We start from the raw sequence: 23,383 nt of genomic DNA, 5'->3' as shown, positions 1-23,383 counted from the left end.
CAACTTGTTGACAGTTGACAAAGACCAGTGATTGTTCATGGATAAGCGACATTCCATTGGGAAAAACAAATAGAATAAACAGAGTAAAAAGACTCCGCAATGTATTTTTTAAAAAATATTTTAATGCACCATTAATAAAGGGTCCAACGCATTAATACAAGAGAAATATTGCAAATAATATTAAAACTTTAAACCAAATTAAAAGAAATAAAACAACAAAAACGAACAAAAAAACCTTAAGATAACTGAATGATAGGTATGTACAATTATTTTCTTGCAATGGGAAGTAGGAAAAAGATGAACATATTTACAGACTAGAACCAGTGTGTTTCTACGAGAAACAAACACCTCTACAATATTTACACAGAATTCTTTTAACTTTTTTTTGTCCATTTTGAATGGTTATGCTGCGGATCAGTTTTTACAGAAAGGCTGTGATAAATCTACATATTTTACAAATTTTCCTTTCAAAGGAACAGAATGCTGGCAAGGCCCAAAGTACAAAGTGTAAAATGAGAAGGTATATGAGGCATGTCAACTTCACAGACATTTACTGGAAAAGTGGAGGGGGAGAGACAACCAAATAATATGAAGACATAAACAGACACCACCCTTTCCACATCATTTACTCTCTTGAGGGCATATTAATATTATGTTGTAATATGCACATCCAATGCAGCTTGCAAGTCCAGGAGTGCTTGAGATCAAAACCTGCCCTATTCTTCCACTTTCCTACTACACAAGCGTCACCTTCAGTGGTCCAAAAACATCATTGCAGAAGGAAAAACTCACTGAATTCAACTGTCATCTCCTTTTTCAGAAGTATCAGTGTGCTTAGCTTTCGCACACAACATATGTCCTCTTTATATTGCTAAAAACAACTGATGCAACTTACTGAAATATGTTTAACTTAATGAAAGGTGTATTAAAACTATAACACAACATGGTAAGGAACAACATAACATCTAGAATGACTGTGTTGTTACAGTGTACAGGAATTGAATCAACTTATTTATAAAAAATAAAATATCCATGTACAATGTAACAACAGCGCATAGTAAGTTTGTTACAGATTACCAGCAAGTTGGTAAGAGGGAGGGACATCTAAAACAAACATTTTTCAGTCCCATTCAGTTCAAAGAACATGTGCGCCAAAACATCTCCATGTGAAAAGGCAGGGGTGATTCTACACAGTTATTTCAGATAATTCACTGGCAAACTCTCACACTTCTTAATTGACTGTAATAAATATACTTCAATAACTAAAACTAGTACTCTCGCTTTTTACCGGGGTGTAGAACTACAAAAAGTAGTACTCCAAAATGCATGTCTTTAAAACGTTCCCCTTGATTTAAAAAAATCAAATGAAAGAAAAAGCACCCAGTACTTTAAGGGTGTCGGCCATGGTCAAATGTTGTGTGTACATGAGCAGAATATTTTTCTGTGCAGTTGTTTTAAGACCTTGGCCAAAACTAAATACCGCATACAGCTGCAAAGGGAGGAATACATTAGATCAGGGCCGGGGCCAGGGAAAGATAACTACGTCTGATGTGCAACTCAAGATGTTGCGGCAGTGCTGAGATTACGATGACCCTCGGTTGTGTTTACATCTAAACATCTCTATAAGGGCGAAGGGTGTCAACTAGCCAAATGTTCTCAGGGTATGTCTGTGCTCTCGTCTCTTATTGAGGATAAACCATTTCATTTTACTGCAAGCTCCTCAATTACGTGTCACGCACATCTGTTGTTCTGAGAAAAGCAGCTTATAGGACAAGAAAACTTGCAAGTAATTTATTAGGGGAAGGACCTGGAAACTTGCTTTAGTTCAGGGTTCCTCTGCAGTTTTCAGTCCCACACAGACAGGGGATTTTGTTCTCTTCGATGGGGAACTTGTAGTCGTACGTGATCTCTTCATTCACACCAATCGGCTGCTTGGAGTATATGACTATCTTCTTCTGGGACTCAATGGTGATCACTTTGGCATAGCAGTTGGGCTGTGAGAGAAGTACATAAAATCGTGAATAAGGCAGAAAGCATTACATTCCCCAAAGGCACAGCTGTAGGTTTCTGTACCAGGCAATACATTTGATGATTTGGCTGATTCTCATTGTTCAGTCTCACAGCTCTATGGGTAACGTGCTTAATCTAAATAAATTAGCTCATTGTACAACTAAAGCTGCTGAGGGAATGTTTGGCATGATGATATCATAAATTCCATTCACAGATGGAGCGAGAACAACACACATCTTATCCTTAACTTTTAGAGTCAAAATCGCCACGCCTTCTTAAAACAGTCTGCCAGCTAAAGGGCAGGACGCCAGGCAGTAAATGGAAATTTCAGTGACATGACGGAAATAAAATGCTGGAAAATTTGGCATAAATCATAAATACATTGGTAAGTTAATGTGTAAACATTTACATTTAATGTTTGTGCCATTGATCGGACAACAACCACTGAACCTGACTCACTGATCTCACTTAACTTAAAGACAATCTTTGGATTCCTTGCAGTGTTGACCAATGGTGTATTTACATATATGTAGATCACATTGGGAGTGGCAGCATGTGTTTATCACAAATTAAGCGACATGGAGAGATATCCAAATATGCACATGTTACTTACTGTGCAACAGTGGTTAATAAATCGAGCCAAATTGCCACACTTTGTGGCATCAATAATAGTGTCATGGTCGACACGGAATAGATAGCTGCTCCCGATGCCTTCCTGGGCATAGCGCTTCTCCCGATTATCAGCCACCATCTGAAAAAAGCATACCACTTATTAACATATCATGCGGTTTCAAATTTATTTCGAGTGCGTTTCACATCTTTGCATTGTTGCAGGACAGGTGTATAGAAAACACAGTGTCCAACAAACAGACACAAGAATACATTTCATAGAAACAAGATGAAAAGAAATAATAAAAAAAAACAGGCGAATTATAAAAATGATCTCATAGAATACGCTGTATTACTGCAAATCTTATATATGATGTACATTAGCCATTTTATCTGTAAAAATGTTTTTTTAAACATATTATGCATGTATGTCAAATTTGATCCAAAACTTACATTACCAATAGTAACTTATCGTATTTAGTGAAAGTGTCATTGCTTTATGTAGGAGTAATATTTCAAGTTTGCCTACATGACATGGGACATTTAGTTTGATGACAGGTATAGTTTTGTCCTGTGTCCTTTGATAATAGTTTTTTATTTTGACAATTGTTTTTTTTATTGTGTGATGTAATTATAATAATAATGAATTACATTAATATAGCGCTTTCTGGGCACTCAAATCGCTATACATTGAAGGGGGGAATCAGATGTGTCTGAAGTATTATTTGTTTGTCTGCAATTTCCCTTCAGGGATTAATCAAGTAAGTCATATTAAACCAGACATGCAATGCAGTCTTGCATAAAAATGCGCAAAATAATATTTTTGTATTACTATTATGAAATATATTTGTATATCTTAAAATCCAATGACTGCTTACATTCTAAAATAGATCAATCATATATTAACAGTTTAACCTAATCACAAAATCAATTTTCTGTTATCAATAATTGATAAGATGAAACTTGTCGTAGAATTCTCAATGAAAGCTAACCCTTAGTGTTTGGCTTACCTGTCTGATATTCTGTCCCACATATTCAATGACCATCTCATCTGCAGCAATGGGCTCCATGGCAAACAGGCCCCATTCATGAATGCGGCTACGGCCGAACCTCAGCTGCTTCTTACGGAACTGCAGGAAGATGACAAAATACCCAAACATTATTTTCATTGACATTTGCAGATGATTTATTTAAAGCAACATTTTGTCAATAAGTGCTAACAATAAGTGCAATATAAAAGGCCATGTTTACAAAAATGACTACAGCTTAAAATAGGGAAAGATGAACAACATATAGAACAGTCATTTTATTGATAAATAAAAAGAGAGTAAGGTTGTTGAAACGCTGACCCTCAGATAACTATTTAATAATTAAACATTTTCTTTCTATACATCTTCTTCCTATAATCCCATAAGGCTACATATACTGCTTTTAAGCTATCACTGACCACTTAATAACGGCAGGCGCTATACTTTTGTGAAATATTAAAGAAAAAGCTCTTCATGTGGGGATGAAAGGTGAAGAGGATTAGCAGACTAGAGTAAAAATCAAGGCCACTTTAATTAAAGTACAGATAAGGTGATCAAGGTCACAGTCAAGTCAATGAACTGAGGAACTTTACCTTAAGCTGGTTAAGTTTCAACAGGTCTGAGTCCATTACTGCTGGAGTGCCGATAGCGCTGAGAAGACGCCGCTGCTCTGAACGCCTCTCGGACAGCAGACGGTTGGAGCCCTGTGGCAGAAACATGGGTGTTTAGATGCATGCAAACCTATTGACACAAACTTTAATAGAAATTAATTGTAATATGTTTAGCATAGCTCTTATAGTATTCAATGTGACAACTAAATGGGAGCCTACAGCAGTATCGTAGTCGCCAACTTCCTGTAGTGTCACTGACTGATCTAGCAGACGGTGGAGATAAACGTCTTTCTCCTTGCGGCTGATGGCGTAGTATCCCTCACTGCGAGCACAGCCTGTAACATGTTCTCTTAGCTGCCCATCTGGTGTCTTTTTCTTCCGCCGAGGGTTCGGGATGTTGGTGAGTGCAGGCGAGAGGTTAAGGATCAATAATCAGTGGAACACAGCATTTGAATGGAGTTCTATTTTTTATATCCCTCTAAACAGAACATTTAAAAAGGCAAAAAAATTTAATATTTATTTAACTCAGCAAATATTTAATGATCTACACAAATATTGCTCAGGCTGAATGCAAACACAAACAGAGAAGGTCTCTTTGCAGTGGACTAAACTTTCAACCTCCACTCAACCCATTAACCAATGCACTCTCATTCTTAAGCAGCAGAAAGGATATTGGTATGAGGGACCCAGTGTGTGTCATTGAGCCAGTCGGTTCCACGGTCATCTTGTAGCAGTTTTTCATAGGTGCACATCAGAAGCCTCATATCTTCCTGATCCAGGCCTGTGTTCCAAATGTCATACAAGATGGTCATCTGCTCAAACTCGCTGCGATTCTTAAACGAGGGGCGTGGCGCAGGTGCGGGCTCCAGGGTATGTTTGGATCGCCGCTGGTTTGAGGGGATCACGCCCGCCTCCTGTAGAAAGAGCCGCTCGCTCTTTCTAACGTCTTCCTTTTCGAGCTCCAGAGATCTGTCCAAGCCAAATTCTGAGTCGCCCGAGTCGGAGCTGGAAAGCTCACCAGACTCCAGTTGCTCGACATCCACATCTTCTTCAAACTCCTGGCAATAGAGTACACGTGAGGAAAAATAAACGATATGGATAAATTAAACAAGAAAAGGGTGTTTTTACACTATTTGGCAAACTTTTCTGTATTACAGAACAAACAGCAAAAGCTGAGGGAAGCGGTTTGTGAGGTCTAGTGAGTTCTATGACAGACTGTTACATTGCAACACCTGGAACTTTCAAAAGGATAATACAGCATGATGAAATAACTGCAACATTGTCACTTCAACTCACCAACATTTACTAAGAAATTTCCACCTATTTACAGTAGCTCACCACAACCCAAATTTTTAAATAGTAACAAGTTGATTTGACTTGAAAAGGTTTTTGACAGTGTACCAAACATTTAAGCACAAATTTAAACCACACAAACTTTCTTGAGGTATCTAGAACAATCACATGGCCATGACAGTAACCATGGCTTAAAGGGAGAGTTCATTCTATTGTCGTCTACTCATCCACCCTCACTTTGTTCAAATTCTGTATTCATTTCTTTGTTCTGCTGGACACGGAGGAAGACATTTGTATGAATACGTTGAATCAAACAGTTCTTGGCTACCATTGACTACCGTAGTAGGAAAGATTACGTTATATATTTCTTTGTTCTGTTGAACACAAAAGAAGATTTTTTGAACAACGTGTAGGAAAGAAACTACCATTGTAAGTTTCCCTAAAAAATAATGTCAATGGTGGCCAAGAATGCTTGTTACTCATTGCATCCATGTTCATCAGAACAAAGACATTTATACAGATTTGGAACAGTTTGAGGGTGAGTAAAATTTTCAAGCTAAATGTGCACTAAAAGCTCAGGCAAAAGTTCTCAAAAGAGAAGCAGAAAGAACTACAAACCTCCAACTTCCGTTTCCTCTGTTTCTTGACCCGTTTCTCTTGTTTTTTGATGGCCTGAAGGTCCTCATTCTCTTTGTCCTTCCTACTCCTCTTTTTGCTCTTGCCTTTAACCCGCTCCTCCACTTCCAGCTCCCTACTTACTGATCCTTTCCTTTTGTGATGAGGGCCTAGAGACTTGACCTGAGCCTCAGCAGCGCCTCGGGAGTCACACACCTCTCCGGCAAGATCTCCATACAGGCCTGGTGCCCCTGCCCTGCCTGCAAGAGCTTCTCCAATGACCTCCTCTGGAGCTTCCTGGACACCATGCTGATTGAGGTCTGCAGGAAGCAGGACTGTTGGGTCCTGTTTCGATCTCTTCTGAGGAGAGGTGAGAAGTGGGAGAGTTTTTGAATAGTTGTGTTCCTGCAGGACAAACAGACCCTCTGGATCCATGAGTGGTTGGCGTGGGTGAGGGGAGAACATATCTCCCTCTTCCTCCTCCAGCTTGTGCTCCTCTGCCTCATCTGAGGTCTCCGTCTCTTCCGAATCTATATCTGCCTCGGGGTCCATCTTCAGTGCCACATCGGCCAGCACAGACAGGTCAGGTTTAGAGGCAGAGGCCAACTGCAATAGACTGGACACTCCTAGCTGTTCCCTGAGTTTCAGCCGCTGCTCCAACTCCTCTTCATCCTCCTCGCCTTCCTCTTCCCGCAGAGTAGGGTGCAGGGTGGATGAAGGAGAAGCCAACTGGCTGAGCGTCCGAGGGCGGCCACGTTGGCGACCCTTTTGAGCTGTTGGAATAGGGATGGGGTCCTCGTAGGCCATTTTGACCAATGAGGCATGGTCCAGAGGAAGGTTCTGGACAGTGAGACAGACAGGTGTAGGAGGGGTTCTGGGTGAGTCTTTACCCGCCGCACGTTTGGAGGAATTTTTACCAGAGGGAGTCGAAGAGAGACCTGGACCCTTTTTGGGATCATCAGGCCTCAGGGAACGTACAGGTGGAGGGATGGTGAGAACGGTGGAAGGGGAAGCAGGGGAGGCAAGGGAGCTACCCTCGCTGGGACGAGACGCAAATGGGAGGAGCATGGGGAGGGGCTTGGAGGCGGCAAGAGGGGCAATGGTTGGGCTTCCAGGAGTAGCTGAATATGGAAGATCTGGGGGTAGGGACTGTAAGGCAGGAGTTGAAGATGGCGAGGGAGCAGATGATGGCAAAACCGAGGGCTTGACCTCGTTTTCTTCCACTGAAAAAGAAACAGTCTTGCGACGTTTCTTGAGCGGAGGGAGGAGGAGAATGGGAGAGGAAGGACAAGGATATGGTGAAGATGGAGTCACGGCTGCAGCTATATTCTTTTCTTCTAGTAAACGCAAAGAGAATAATATTAAAACAAAATGTTAATCAAGATTTTTAACTCATGCATTGAACAAGATTTTTATCTTTAACTGACCCGGCTTGACGGTCACTGATGATTGGTCGAGGCTTGCTTTGTCCCTGTAAGAGATGTAACCATTAGTGATGTCAACATGTCATTCCAACAGTTGCACCTTTATTCACGGTTAATCTAGAAAGGCATACCTTTCAGCTTTCTCTGCATCCACAGCCACACTGTCCATTGTAGACTCGTCCATTGTGTCCAATGACTCACTCTCTGCTGCCTGCTCCCCTTCATCTTCCTCATCCGAAGAAGAGGACGATGAAGAGGAGGATGATGAGCTCTCAGAGGACGACGAAGAAATGCTCTCGTCATCACTGTCTGCACTAAGGGCTTCATCTAAGTGCGCAAGCAAAACAGAAAAGAAAATGTTATACCTACAGGTTAAAAACATTGACCATTATATGATGTTTAAGGTTAAAACAGTGAGCTGCTATCTGCACCCTAATAGTCTTTTGGAATCAGACTAAAGAAATCATAAGACTGGGGCTGTTTCCGAAATAGCCCCCTGTACCCTAGTGCACTATTTGAGGGGTCATACTTTTTAGTGGTTTCCAAATTCATCTTGGAAATGATTGAGTGCACTCATTAAATTCCATAAAGTATCGTTAAAACAAGTGTACAATAGATGTATTGTACACTCACGGCTAGCTGCTAGCCATCTAGTGACACTCACACTGAATGAATTTCCGAGTCTCGGCAGAAGATGAAGCATGCAGCGCTTCCCGTGTGTACCAATTCAATCACTCCATTAATAGCATTCGTTTTTATTCGCTTTTTCAAGTGGACTACATTATTGACCTAATGTAGTGAATAGTGAATGTGTATAGGTATATTACACTAAATAAAAACAGTCTCTATAGTGCGCACTGCAAACACAAGCTCAAAAGAAAAACAAGATTTATTACCCTCTGACATATCCACTTTGTCACTGTCTTCATCGTCCTCCTGACAATAAAACAAAACAGTTAACAACACTTAGAATAAGTACAATAACATGTACAGACCCATATGTTAGGAGTTAAGGGAATCCTTTACAATAACGGCCATAAGAACTTCAGAAATGCTGCCATCTAGCGATTACCTAATAAAATTACAATTGACTCAAATAAAATAAATGTTAATACATGTATTAAAAAAACTCGGCATATTTAGCATTCCAAGGTTAAAATGTATTTCAGTACAGGATACAAAGGGGATACAAAGAGGAAGCGTATTTTAAATATAATGTTATGTCGAACTTGAATATGTATATAGGAAATAGTTTTCCTACATTTCCTAAAATTCGTTCCAACCAGCATTATTTTACTTAATAAATCCTAACCACCCCAGGCCTTGTGATGGAGGCCACTAATTTCCTTTATAGCACAGCCTGCTCATTGGGCCTGGGCCTTGAAAAAGGTCATAAAAAAAGTCCCACCCGGAGAAATTCAACATTGGCCCTGATCACATTATTAAATCACATATCACTACTAAGAAAAAAGTAGTTTTGATCATAAGTAATAATCAGACAACCGATTAACATGCAACCCATAGTCACACATACAAACAAACCTTCTCAGAAGAGGAACCATCTGAAGTTTCTTCTCCCTCGCTGTCCAGGTCGTACGGTTTACGGGCCTTGGCTCTTCTTCTTCTCTGGGCTGCTGCTCTATCGGCTGCACGCCTCTCTTCTGTTCTTCCTGTAGAAGTGTCTGCAGATTTCCCTTGATAGGAATCTGCCAGCAAGAGAGTACACAGTCAGGAGGAGTATATATAGAGAGGTTATAGAAGTACAGTTGTGTACACGTTCAAGAAGAAAACGTCTTGTTGATGCATGCTATTAAAACGGTCTTAAAGCACTGAATTTCAGGCATACCTTCGTCTTCTTCATCAGGTGGAGTGGAAGGTCTAGCTCTCTTTAGCTCACCACCCTCTCCAAGCTCCTGAGGCTCCTTCCTTTTCACCTGAATCACATACATTTCTCATTGGCATTACAGAGAATTCACATAAGCTCACATAAATCTTCCGTTTTACAAAAACAGTATTAAAGTTGCTGTCTTCAGTGCAATCCTGGTCTATAAATGGTGGGAATAAAACCAAGCACCTTGAAAGAAGGCAAACGTAATGCCCCTCGCAGAGACAAACCCTCCATGCCACCACTCTTGGCCCAGTCAACCAGAGACATAAGCGGTTCTCGAGGTCGGTTGCTTGGCTTCTCTTCTTTCTTCTCTTCCTCACGCACCACTGCCACTCCCCGCATAGCTGTCTGGAATGGCTGAGCAAACAAATGAAAGAAGCAGCACTATTAAAGAATACCAATTTAATTATTTCATTTAATGATAAATGAAACTTTATTGCTACCTTAGCTTTCCTCTCCTTGCGGTCCCACCACTCATCGAAAGTGCCAAAAGCAACGTTTTCTACCATCTTGCGATTAAGGTCCCTCATCATGATGTTCTTCATCTCCTCAATCAAAGCTGCCAATACCTGCTGCACTACTGCCTCATACGGGTTGTGCCCCATAATGGCCATCTGGTCACCTGCTGTTCCATACACCTCTCCGTCCTCGCCAGGCACCGTCCCAAAGGCAGGTGGAGGGTAGTTAGGGGTGAACTGCTGAGGCAGTAGGTGGTGAGGCCAGGGAGTGTGGGGGGGCGGGATGGTGTGATGGTGAGGAGGCGGAAGCTGCGCGGCATGAGGGTCCGGGTAGGCATACGGTAAGTGAGGAGGGATGTAGCGGTGGTCCTGGTCATAATGGGTGGCCACAGTCCCCTCTTGGTCCATGTACGGGTGATGCGGGTGGTGGGGAGGAGGTATAGAATGAAGGTGATACGAGGGAGGATATTCAGAGGTGGGCGGGACTTCTCCAGGGGGTACTGCAGTGCTGTTGGAAGAAGCCATTCGCATCTGGTGGAGACGGGCCAGCATGTGCGTCTGCATCTGGAATGACATGGGTGCCCCACCACTGTACTGGCTCATGAGCTCCATGGAGCTGGCGTAATCGTACATGTGTTGCGGCAGGGGAGGGGGATACTCGGGGTGCAAATCCATGTGAGAAAGCGGAGGGGCTATGCCGGGCGGTGGAGGGGGCTGCAGGGAGAAGCCAGGTGGAGGTGGGAGGTGGGGAGGATAAGATGGAATGGGTGGAGGTGGCATGGTGGTGCTAAAGTGCTGGCTGGTGTCGGGGGGAGGACTGGAAGAAGGATCTGTGGTTTGGGAAGGGAGGGCAGGTTGTGAGGATGCGGCTGGTGATGAGGAGGAAGAGGCAGCCGGATGGGGTGTTGCTGTGGTGATGGCGCTGTCATCTTCATCTGATATTTCCATATCCTCCCCAGAGGAGTGAGGGGATGGCTGACAACAGAGCATAAAGAATTATGTTAATTAATTACATTTCGCTAACATTCAATACAATTAAGGTAGTGGCAAAAAACAAACACTTTTGGCAGAAACAGAAAGTGGTTTTAATAAAAATCAACACTACATTAAAGTAAACATGAATAGCATTCACAACCATATTTTACAGAGTAAAACTAAGGAGAAACTCAGATTTTCGCGGATTCTGGAATTTTGTATGCATGCCAGAAATGAATACAAGTTTTCAGCAGATAGTGGAGAAATAATCTTTACAAATCAAACCGTCAGACCCTACTTTGGAGGACGTTTACTGGCACTTCAAGGTCACTATTGAGAGCATTTATGTATTTAATGCTGATTTTATATTTAATATACAACAACTATCCAAGCTATGTAACTAGCTAGTGATGCATATTGTTGTTACATTTTGATGCAAAATAGGACCTGGAAGGTGCTTTCAAGCGGTGATCTGTAACTTTTTCTTTTTGGTTAAAATTAACAGATATCATTTTGGGGCAATTACATTAGGGATCAGTGTTTAAAACTATTGTCTTGTCTTGTTTTCCCCCAATTCACAACAGTAAGTTTATAATGATTTATAATTTTTGTGATTGAGTCGGCAAACACAAACGACCTTGTTACTTTTTCACAATAGCAAGTAATCTGCGGAATGTCACGTATCATCTCAATGTATTAAGTCTGTACTCTGATTATATCTGGAAAATCAATTACTGTTAAAATCAAGAAAACTCAAGCTGTGGTGAGCCTGCATTAAAAAAATTAAAGTGAGAGTCTGTTATAAAGCAAGAGATAATATTGACAGTGTTTTTGAGAGGTGGGTCGAACATCTGAAAGGATGCAGTCAGTGATGGCTTTTTTCCACCGTACATGTAAGATGTCACAAACTTGATACATTTTTAAACGTTTTATGCATTCATTTGGTCAGAACACCAGTGGCATTCCTCCTGAAGAGTGATGAAATTAAAAGCTATTGTATCATGTATACTTGCATGTCTTTGCTATGTCATAGAATAAATTAAAGAAGCTGTGTAAAGATATGAATTATTGCTTATTCTACAAAGATATTCTGAAATGGCCTGGACAAATTTGTTGGTAGCCCTTAAGGCCGTGGCATACTAGACTTATTGCGTCCATGTCACTCAAAAAACGTGGACGTCCGAGTTTAATACATTTAATACAATACAAAAGGGTATGGGTGCTCTACAAGACCATCAGAAGGCAGCGTTGAGTCGCTTTATTTACAGACCTACTGCAGATGAATGATATGACGTTATTAATAATAACAATCCGAGCAAACAGCAAGACAACAAGAACAAAAGCTAAACCGTTTGGAGAAGGATATGCTTCTAAGCTTACTGTTCTTGGTTTCAGCGTGTTGGTTTTGTGTCTTTCTTCTTCGACAACAGCACACTGGACACTTTCTGAGTGTGTTTTGACTTTAATTAGTATCACACATGTATCCAATATTCTAATCATTCATTCAGCCAATTTAAACAGCGAAAAGCAGTCACTGTGCTGTTTGGTATCATTGTGTGCCCCACACTTAACATGGAGCAGAGAAAGCAAAGGATATAGTTGTCTGAGGAGCACAGAAAGAAAATAATAGACAATGATGGTAAAGGCTACAAGACCATCTCCAAGCAGCTCGATGTTCCTTTGAGAACAGTTGCAAATATTATTAAGAAGTTTAAGGTCCAGTGTTTGCAAGCTGAACGTGCAAATACTATGTCAAACGGCATTTACAAAAAAAGGGAGGTAAAACAACAATGTCAGACAATTTTGTACTTGGAGAAGATCAAATGGATTTTTCCGGCCTGCCCAACAAAAGTCAAGTGTGACCTTATCAACGTAGTTACGTGAAGTCATGAACGCGCGTTGCAGAACAGAGCAAGGCGAGCATTTGTGTTTATAAAGCATATACATTTTTATTTTTTCTGAAAATTAAAGATTGTTTCGCTAGATAAGACCCTTATTCATCGTCTGGTATTGTTTAAAGCCCTCTGAAGCTGCACTGAAACTGTAATTTTGACCTTCAACCATTGGGAGTCCATTGAAGTACACTATATTGAGAATGATCTTGGAATGTTTTCATCAAAAACCTTAATTTCTTTTCGAAAAAAATACATAAACATCTTGTATGACAACAGGGGTAAGTAAATTATGTTGAAGGTGAACAATTCCTTTAACGTTCACGCTAAAGCCTACATCGTATGATAATGTTATAACGCGTATTTTCCATTATTATAAATTATCGTCTGGTATCTGTGTTGTAATCGACATCGGGATATTTGCGAGACATCAGCGATATACTATAAAATCGCCCAGCCCTAGCACACGGTGATGTTTTTTTAAATGAATTTAAACTCCCACTTTAATTAAGACCTAGTCCTGGGTAAACTAATACCTGTCTGGAAAACCACCTCAAATGTCATGTTGACTTTTAGATTTTTTAAATGTGTAATGTTCACCTGTGCCTCTCCATTGTAGGTGGGTGGTGTATGTGCAGCCTTGTGGGGGTCAGAGGTTGTACGGTCCTCCTGAGAGGAAGGCATTTGGCACTGAAGAGAGTCTGCCGCTACTCCGTGGGCAGCAGGAGTGGAGGAGGCGACATCTGGAGGCGTTTTCCTGCCTCCACCACCACCTTGCCTTTTACCTCTGCTGCGGTGTCCATCTTTCTCTCGCTCTCCTTTTCTCCTCTGTTGCCCTCCATCCATCTCTCCTTGTCTTTTATGGCCAGGCCTTTCTCCGCCCTCTGATCTCAGTTTGTTCTGTCCTCCCTCTGTAGTCCCATCTACTTTTCCTCTCTCTCCATCCTCCTTCTCATCGTCCTCATCGTCTGAGGCGAGGAAGGAAAACTTAGCCTTTTGTTCTTTCAACAACATCTCAATACGCGAGTCCAAACTGCTACTGTGGTGCATGAACGGCAGGCTCTCATTGGTTGAGTCTGGCTCTGGGGAGGAATCGCGTTGCAGGGGAGGCGGAGAGAGAGATGCTGTAGAGGAGGGGAGGTGGTGGGGCAGGGATGTAGAGGAAGGAGAGGTAGAAGATGATGGGATGGAGCAGTGGGGAGGCGAGGAAGGGGGTGTGCGAGGAGGATGGGGTGGGGTGCTAGGATGGCGTTTCGGTTTGGTCCACTGTTCTTCTCGGACTGGGCTCTCCTGGCCAAAATCAAGAGACCCGAGCGTTTCGGCCACGGCAGCTGCGATGACAGAGGCTGGCGGGAGAGGAGGAGGTGCAGGCGGAGGAGCAAGGGGAGTGCGAGTGCGATAGTCATTGTCGATACCCCCCGTCGCAAAGCCCCTCTCACCTGCACCCTGCTGGGGACGGAAGGCTGGCGAAGGCTCCAACCGTGAGGAGGAGGGTGTGTCGTAAGGGGAGGGGTCTTTAGATGATGAGAATCCTCCATATGAGGAGGTAGCAGAAGGTGGAGAAAGACTGTTGGACGAGTTTGAGTGACCTCCGTAACGTGGGTCGGAGTTGTTGGAGTAGTCTCCTTCCCGATCTCTCTCCCAGTCCCGATCTCTGCTGCTCCTCCGCCTGCTGGACCCACCTCCCCCGCTGCCGTGGTGATTGTGGGAGTGATGGTGGTTCCGATGTCTTCCGTGGTCTCCTGACCGGGAGCCTGAGCTGTCCCGACGGTACCCTCTGCCATCTCTGTCTTCCCGCCGGTCGGCATGATGCGAGTGGTGCGAATGGTACGATTTGGAAGAGTTTGTATCTTGTTGGTAGTGGTAAGAGGAACGACGGGAACTTATTCCACCTCCATAGCGGCCCCCTGAGTCTCTATCCCGATCTCTGTCTCTGTGTCCCCGCTCTCTGTCTCTCTCTCGTTCTCTATCAGAAACGGAAGGCTGCTCATATGGAGGGCCTGGAGGTGGCATGGGTGGATGTAAAGGCATTTGCATCCCAGTCCCTCCTACGTTGGGATATGGAAAGGGAGGTTCATTAGGCCGGAAAGGTGCAGATGGAGGGTATCCTGACCGACCCCTGAGATACATAGAGGGTTCTTGTGGAGGTGGAGCGTGAAGATCATCAGGGTAACGAGGGGGCTTGAATCCTGATGATGAGGATACAGCTGAGGAAGAGCAGGAGGATGATGGAAGCATATCCTGTGGGGGATAGCTGCTGCTGAGTGGAGCGCTGTTATATCCACTGTGTCTATGCAGAAAAAAACAAGGGAATAAGTTCAAAACACTCAAAGGAAATTAAACATTTCTTATCAAGGCATATTAGGTATCTACTGAAACCAACCTGCCAACAGCGTAGCCTGATTCCTGGGAGAAAGGGGTTCCGGAGCGAGGAGTGTAAGGAGTGCCCCCACCCTGTGAAGAAGCAGAGGAACCAGGTGTAAAGGGACCCCCCAGAGAGGATGGTGGGGTGTCTAGCCGCTGATCCCCAAACCCTGTGTCCACAGAACATGGTGTGGTGCTCCCGGAGTTGAGAGGGGCTGATGCAGATGCTGCAATCTGGTCTGTCGAGAGCCTCCGCCGGATATCAGACGACTAAAAATTTTGAGGGTAAAGAACGAAAGTAGAATTAACAGTCTGATTAAAATTATATAAACTATTCTTTAACTGTGACCAATCCTCTCATTCACATTAACTTTATGAACAGCTATATACTGGGATTAAATAAAAAAATTATGTAGGAATTGACCAATAAAATTCCAACTATTTTTACTAGAGCCCGACCGATATATCGGCCGGCCGATATTATCGGCCGATATGAGCTAATGGCATTTAAATCGGCATCGGCGTTTATAACGGCCGATAAAACATGAGAAAAAGAGTCTCATGCTTCACTCATGTTATGAGTGTTGCATAGTTTGCCCACCAGAGGGCGGTCTGCAACTCCCCAGTTGACAACAGCGGCGTCGTTCGAACGGGACGGCCGAGACCTTTCCAACGAGCCCGGCCACGCATCGCTGCGACCTTCCCTCGCGGAGATACGGACCGAAACGTCGGCCGTTTTCAATCCGGAAATGGCGCCTCTTTCCCGGATCGGCCGGCCCGGCGAGCCGCTAGCTTGAAACTCGGCTTCTTCCGCCGGGTGCTGGCGGTCTCCGAGTCCGCCCAGGTCAGCCCGCTGCTCGGGCAGGTCCCCCGGGTGAATCGCGGGACTAGCTGGGACTCTCTTAAGGTAGAGCTGGCGAAAACAACTTTGTCGTTCGTCATGTGAAATGATTGTAGATTTAGTTCATACACTGCATATAAAAACGGTGTGGTAGTTCTAGCTAACGGTCCTATCATTATCACTTCTAAATATTCTGTAACATCACTTACAGCCGCTAATGCATTGCTATATTAGATTAGCCACAAAGCTAACTAAAACCATGTTTATCATGGGAAGAACGCGAACGTTAATAAGAGGTCAAACTATAACGTTAGCGTTTAACTTATTCTAAATATATCTGCAGTGTTTCCCACATAATGACCGCGTATCTGTGGCAGGGGGCGCGTGTAGTAAATGACTAGAAGTTATGTACAGCGTGCCTCGAAAAAACAACTGTTACGTTATTCTAACGCTAATCAAGTTAAAGTTTGCCTGTTCATTCATTCCTGCCAATATATAATAATTAATTCCTGCTCATGCACAGACAGTTGTGTAAGGTTACAACGTTAGGGGAACGTTATCTAAAGGTTACAACGTTTTGAGAACATTCTACATTGTTTTAATTATATTTTGGTATTATTTATTTATTTTATATTTATTTATTGTATATGTAGCTATACATTTAACTTATTTTAATTTTATTATGGTTTTGTGGAATATTGAATTTGTTTGGTATAGCTCTTTTACTTTAACTTTAACTTATAATTTATTTACAGTTCACACTGTTAAAACCAGCTTCAACTGGAAGTAAATAAAAGTGTTAAATGTTTAAAACCAGACTGTTTTGTGATCATTGAAAAATATATACTTTAAATGTGCAATTGTTTAGTCATTGAGACTGTAATCTAAGGCTTTTTTTAACATCCCTTCTGGAAAATGGTTTATACAGCCCACATACCTAGAACAGGCAGATATTTTGCTATTGAATGTTGTGTAAGTGCAGTTTATAGGAAATGGGTCTAATATCCAGTTTATTTTCAAAATCAAAATATCGGCTTATAAATCGGCTCTTTTCAAGTTAATATCGGCATCGGCATCGGCCCCCAAAAATCCATATCGGTCGGGCTCTAATTTTTACTAGTTATGCTTGGCTACACAACCATGAACATGTTATTATGTATATCATATAACATGGCTGCTAAACATACTGTAGCAACATATCGCGACAAAACTCTTCTAACCATTTAACAACGCCAGTAGCCATTAGAGAAGCAATCCCTCCGATCTATTCAAACAAACAGCTATTATCACTATAGCTGAACATCTCAATAATGCATGGAGCCATGACTGATAGACATTCACGGTCCACTCGTTATCATGACAATACCTAAGCGATTGCGTTTATAACTGTAATTTGCAGAAAAAAAACAATAAGACAAATCAACATAAAAATGGCCATCTCTCTTTGCAAGAGTGCCAAGGAATTTTGGCCGGTAAAGCACTACACAGTGGCATGGACTGGGTAGTGCGCATAGGAGAGCAAAGCATTCCTTCCAACCGTAGTTCAGTAAGGTTTGTTTGTGTACTCACCGTGTCTGGTTGAGCCGGGGCTGGGGGCTGACATTTTTCTGTGAGTGCTTTGCCTCCAGTCGGCACTGTCTGAGGGGTGTACGAGCCACTCACTATCAGGTCATAGTACTTAGTTCTCTGTTGTCCTATAAAAAACAAAGTTTCATATTAACATACTGATTATAAAGGTATTTATTCAGAAAGCAATATTTTTATATATTTCAAAAACAATATTCAAAATAATTGAGATGAAAATATTTTAAATAAAGATCCAAATAACCAGACACATAAAACCAACAATTTTCTGTTATGACCTTGCAGCTGCATTTCTTGTAAAGAGAACACACTTATGTTTTCAATTCACACCCACTCAAAAACCATTGTAACGCCATAATAAACTCACTAAGGAGCTTCTTGCTTACAACCCACAATTAAATGATGGGAATATACTCAATTGACCTACATCAATACAACACAATAATACATATTAGGGCTGGGTAAAAAATATCGATTCTTCGATTTTAATCGATTTTCAATTTAACAAAACAATATCGATTCGGGAAATCCCGAATTGATTCTTAATGCGTGTGCTTTAGTTCAAGGATCTATCTGTATTTCGCATATCTTCCTGAAGATGTCGCAATCACTCGTGCCTGATACAAATAAAACAAAATAAATTCAAATAAAAAGTGGGAGAGGGAGAAAGGATCATGGCGGAAGCTCACGGTAGCCAATGGACCCCAGCGCCGGCTAAATTAAAGTCTGATGTGTGGAAGCACTTTATGTTTAAAGGCAATGACGGCAAAGGTGAGGTCGACAAAACAACTGTTGTCAGGGCGACTGACTCGTATGTCACCATAACATGTCACTATATCGGAAGCGACTGGACACTCGCGTCGCATGTTTTACAAACCCGGGCTGTCCACACCAGCCACGCAGCAAGTAACATCGCAGCATTGTTGAACGAGGCCTTAATTGAATGGAACTTTGCGGATAAAGAACCGGCTCTCGTAACCGACAATGCAGCAAACACGGTCCGTGCGGCGGCGCTAATGAATGTGCTTCACTTTGGTTGCTACGTGCATACGCTGAATTTAGCGTCGCAAGCGGCACTCAAACTCCCTAAAATGGCCCAGTTGCTTGGCAAAATCAGACGAATCACTGGCTTCTTTCATCGAAGCAGCATTGCCAGCCGTACTCTGAAAATCAAACAAAAGCTACTTGATCTACCCTCACATAAGCTGAAGACTGACGTTGTAACTAGATGGAACAGCGCATTGGAGATGCTAGAGCGGTTCCTGGAGCAACAGCCAGCCATATCTGCAGCACTGCTCTCACCTGAAGTTCGTAGAAGTGAGAAGGATATCTTCACTTTGTCGGAGGCTGACATAACTACTGCAGAAGATGTAGTGAAAGCTCTGAATCCCATGAAAGCTGCCACATTAGCCATGACTGAAGAGTGCACACAACCTTTATCAGTTATTGGTCCTCTGCATGCACAGCTGTTACAGGAGATGAATATTGGACCCAGCGACTCCACAATCATCAAGGACTTAAAATCCACTATACATGACAACCTAATGTCAAGGTAGGTTTACAGAACTTTTTTATTCTGTAGTAGTGTTTATTTAAAGACCCTTTATAAATTAAATATAGATTACATAGTACATTTATTTAAAATAAGATAACTAAACTAAAGTTCAATGTTATTAGCCGACACTTTGAAATACATTATTACGTGAATAAGAATTTTGTGTATGGATGTATAACTGCACAGGTCAAAACTTAATTGAAATTTGTTGAATCTCCTTTAGATATCATGGCCTGAAGGAAACATTGTATACAGCTTCGGCATTAGATCCTCGTTTTAAGGCCCTTCCCTTTTTTCAGAAAAGGAACGTGACAACACATTTTCAAGACTGATGAGGGAGATTGTTAGGCTGGACCAAAGGAAAATACAGAACGTAAGCATAGAATGAAAACTGTGCTTTTGGTATATTTTGATCAGAACTTCCAAATTGAATTTTCTTTGTGATCCTTTATTCTTAATATATTTTAAATGTAATTTGTATTTGTTTAATCTTTAAGCAGCAAGAAAGTGACAGTGCTTGTGTGGAAGACACTGTGCCTGTTCACCAGAACGCCACCTCCCTGGGTCCTCATGATGAGGTGGGAGATGCAGAAGACCCCACCGCAGCCAAAAAGAAAAAGATTTTTGCACTGATGCGTCTCCTAGGAGCAGCCTACAAAACAGCAGCTCCAGCATCAAAGAAAACTGTGACTGAAATGGCAAAAGAGGAAGTGGCAAGGTACAGGGAAGCCGAGCCTGTCATACTCTCTGAAAACCCACTAATGCATGCAGAAGAGTATCCTCTTTTAACCCAACAAGCAAAGAGGTATCTCTGTGTGCCGGGAACAAGTGTTCCTGCTGAGAGAGTTTTTTCAACTGCTGGTGATATTATCACAGCACAAAGAAGCTGCCTTAGGTCAGACCATGTTGATCAGCTACTTTTTTGCAGAAAAATCTGGCAATCAAAAAATGAGTTAGTGCTAGTAAAGAACTTTTTGTTTTTGGACAGTTAATATGTTTAATGTCCAGAAAAGGGTATAATGAATCTGTTTTATTTTGTTATGAATTTAACTTTTAAAATAAAAAGTTAAAATCTGAATGTTGGTTACTTGTTTGGTTACCCAAAGTAAAAATAAAAAGTAATTCCTAACATAATTGTATATGCTCTAGTGTCAATGTGTATGTGTATTTAACAAATGTTATAGAGTAAGAGTTTCAGTTACCAGCATATATACTTGTGGATACATAATGTGGATTCCATGCTTGCAAAACTAGCATTTTCATCTACGTAATGATAACTAATCGATATTGAATCGAAATCTAATCGAAACCATAAAAATAAGAATCGAATCGCCAATTTGGTCGCAAAACCCAGCCCTAATACATATTAATTCATATTCAGGCCAACCAAGATTTTGAATGATTTAACAAACTTCACTCCTCAGATCAGATCACAGAGAAACGTACCTTTAATATCCAGCTGGACATGGACAATGTTGCCCATGACAGATGTATTGTGCAGGTGTTTGACTGTGTCTTTTGCCCCTCTAGTGCTTGTGAAAAGGACACGGGCCAAGCCCAAGTGCTTTCTGGTCTTGGGATGAAACAGAATCTCCATTTCCTCAACCTCACCAAACTTGGCACACATCTCTGCCAGAAACGGCTCCTTGATGTTGTCATTCAGCCTTGCAAACGTCACTTCTTTAAGCGGAATGGGGCCTACATAATACTCATCCAACTTTGGGGAAGAGAAAAAAGATTCAGGATAACACATAACATGCAAAACAAGACTTGGACATAAAGCAGACAAGTTGTGAAATAGGAACCAAATAGGCCTGAAAGATAAAACGAAAACATACCTTAAATTTGGGTACTGGTAGCGACAGCTCTGTGTGTCTGGACCAGATTCTGCGGGGTCTGGGATCACGCAAGTCCCCCACCGGTGGAAATCCTGAATCCTAATAAAAAACACAAGACAGACATAAGATGCCAAACTTTAAGGTTAACTCATGCGGTCCAACATGATATTGCACAACAGAATCAATAGAATGTCCATACCGGTATACTTAAGTGAATCCCATCGTATCTGTAGATCTTCTGAGTTACCCTTCGGAGAGCAGGGTCTTGTACTAGCTTATAGCTCTTCCATTGAAGACTTAAAGTACGCTGAGTGTCCACCCCACTGTCCGGATCCATACTATTACTGCAGAGACAGAAACGTTGTGCAGATGTTTACAGCACTCATGGCTCCTGCACCTGCTTTTTATTCATGACCCATTTTTTTCATTTAACAACCAATTGACAGAACTATACGGTCAGGAATGAAGCAGGTATTTTTTACACAAAAGAAAGTAGGGGTTGTTGTTACACCTGCCATCTCTTTATTAAAATGCTGTTTATTATTCAACGGTCAACCTGACAAGATGATCTAATGCCCCTTGAATTAATTTAGACAAAGATGCTATATTATCTAAAAAACGTTGTCACATGCAATACCTAAAACACATCTAACTGCGTACTCTGTCAGAATGATAAGTATACAACGTTGCAATAATAACGAAATATCTACAAACTAACTAGTAACAATGACAACAAGCTAACATAATAAACATTGAAGCTACTAGCTTGTCACAGCGCGAGCTAGCTAGAGACCAACTTTGAAATTATGTGACAGCAAAGTACAGAACAAAGCCTATTACTTCTAACAACCCGTTTTACAATAATTTGAGAGACTTAAAGCAAATACTCTTCAATGATGTCCCATAACGGAGCGCGCGTCTTGGGGAGGTTTGCCCGATTCGGCACACACAGCGGACGGCAGCTAGCTGGCTACAGCTAGGCCTGTAACGGACGGGGAAAACAGACAATCCTTACTTAAAATCTAGCTCCGTTTTTGTGTGTGCGCCCTAAAACTGGTCTAAAACAGCGTCGCTTGTATTCCGATTCACAATAGACGCATTATACGTCTTTATGTTCCAACAGAAAGCGCAATATACATAAAAGAATAACATAATACAGTGAGCGGCCATCGCGAAACTAACCTGTGAGCCTCGCCTGTCCGCCATCAGTCACTAGAAATAACACCCCGTAGCATTGGCGGTCGCACTTTCCACGTAATTCACAGCTATTTTCATTTACATGACAAGCAAACATGCAAGATACATCAAATCGTGGAAATATTTTTAGTAACGATCAGACTATAAGAAAACTTTCACACGAAGCCATTTTCTGACTTGTTGTTCTCCAAAGAACCTCACTTATTTTTTTTTAAACCTGCGTAAGCTTGACGTTTTTCTGGCGAATCTGCCGTTTTAGTTAAATTGACGTCATACGAGTAGAAAGCCATGTTGTTGTAGCCGCGTGTACTTAAAGGGGGTTTCTCTACATATTTATAACTCAAATACAAAAGTATATTTTAACTCGTAACGATTAGAACATACGCTGATTTATCTAATTAAATAGGCGTATGGCGACAAATTCAATACGAAGCGTGCAGACGATGAATAATAGCATAGAGCGATTATCCTTCTGAGACGAACACTTTAGAAGACATTGTTTTTAAAATATTTTGGACAGGCACAACAATTATTTAAATATATATCAGGAAGATGTTCATTTGCGTGTTTGACCAATATGACATTAGCTTATTTATAACCTCTATAACGTTACTTGGGGGGGGGATTTAGTGTAGAAAGCACGCATGCTCTTAGTCTACACGTATTTATTGTTCTTTAAATGAGAAACAACAATTTTATTTAATGTTTATTAATATTAAAATCCATTATACTTCGTCGAACAGCAGGTGGTGCTGCGTAAACGTGTCAGGTTGTAGTTACGAAACAAAAATCAGCGGGCATACAGTTTGTGCCATTATAACATTTACGCGCTTTTATCCAAAGCGACTTCCATTGAATTGTACAATACATTTGTTTCTGACTATATGCAGTCCCATGGGATCGAAAACGGCGCCATGCTCTAACCACTGAGCCACATAAAAAACGTCCATGATTCCCAAATAAGACATGACATGAGTTATGTACTTGTGCTAATGAGGATAAACCTGTGTCAGAGGGCATATGCAGTATTTTATGAAACTATTCTGCTTACCTCTTCATTATTATCACTTGGCTTAAGGCTTCTTGGATGCAACTGGGGTGTCAAGAGTTGACGCTTCCTTAAAAGACTGATGTCTCGTCTTTATTCATCTTCCACAGGGCAAAAAGGTGTAGGTCTTGGGATTGTCAGATTTTTAATAGT

General features: G+C 41.6%; 1 protein-coding gene across 1 annotated transcript; it reads right to left on the bottom strand.

The window, feature by feature from the left end:
* Positions 1-110: 110 nt before the first annotated feature.
* On the bottom strand, positions 111-22,283 carry setd1a (SET domain containing 1A, histone lysine methyltransferase). Its single transcript, XM_079457382.1, has 21 exons — positions 22,168-22,283; positions 21,185-21,329; positions 20,986-21,084; positions 20,594-20,864; positions 17,578-17,702; positions 15,187-15,437; positions 13,404-15,093; positions 9,922-10,911; positions 9,665-9,835; positions 9,437-9,524; positions 9,133-9,296; positions 8,487-8,526; positions 7,722-7,917; positions 7,594-7,637; positions 6,170-7,503; positions 4,932-5,316; positions 4,478-4,662; positions 4,241-4,351; positions 3,630-3,749; positions 2,624-2,761; positions 111-1,994 (listed from the first exon to the last, which is right to left on the bottom strand). Exons 2-21 carry the CDS (start codon positions 21,320-21,322, stop codon positions 1,821-1,823), a joined length of 6,714 nt encoding a protein of 2,237 aa, XP_079313508.1. The 5' UTR covers positions 21,323-21,329; positions 22,168-22,283; the 3' UTR covers positions 111-1,820.
* Positions 22,284-23,383: the final 1,100 nt, after the last annotated feature.

The sequence above is a fragment of the Barbatula barbatula genome, assembly GCF_947034865.1.
Source record: "Barbatula barbatula genome assembly, chromosome: 5".
Taxonomy (NCBI): domain Eukaryota; kingdom Metazoa; phylum Chordata; class Actinopteri; order Cypriniformes; family Nemacheilidae; genus Barbatula; species Barbatula barbatula.
The sequence above is the reverse complement of the archived record's forward strand: the minus strand, read 5'-3'. Positions and strand labels throughout refer to the sequence as shown.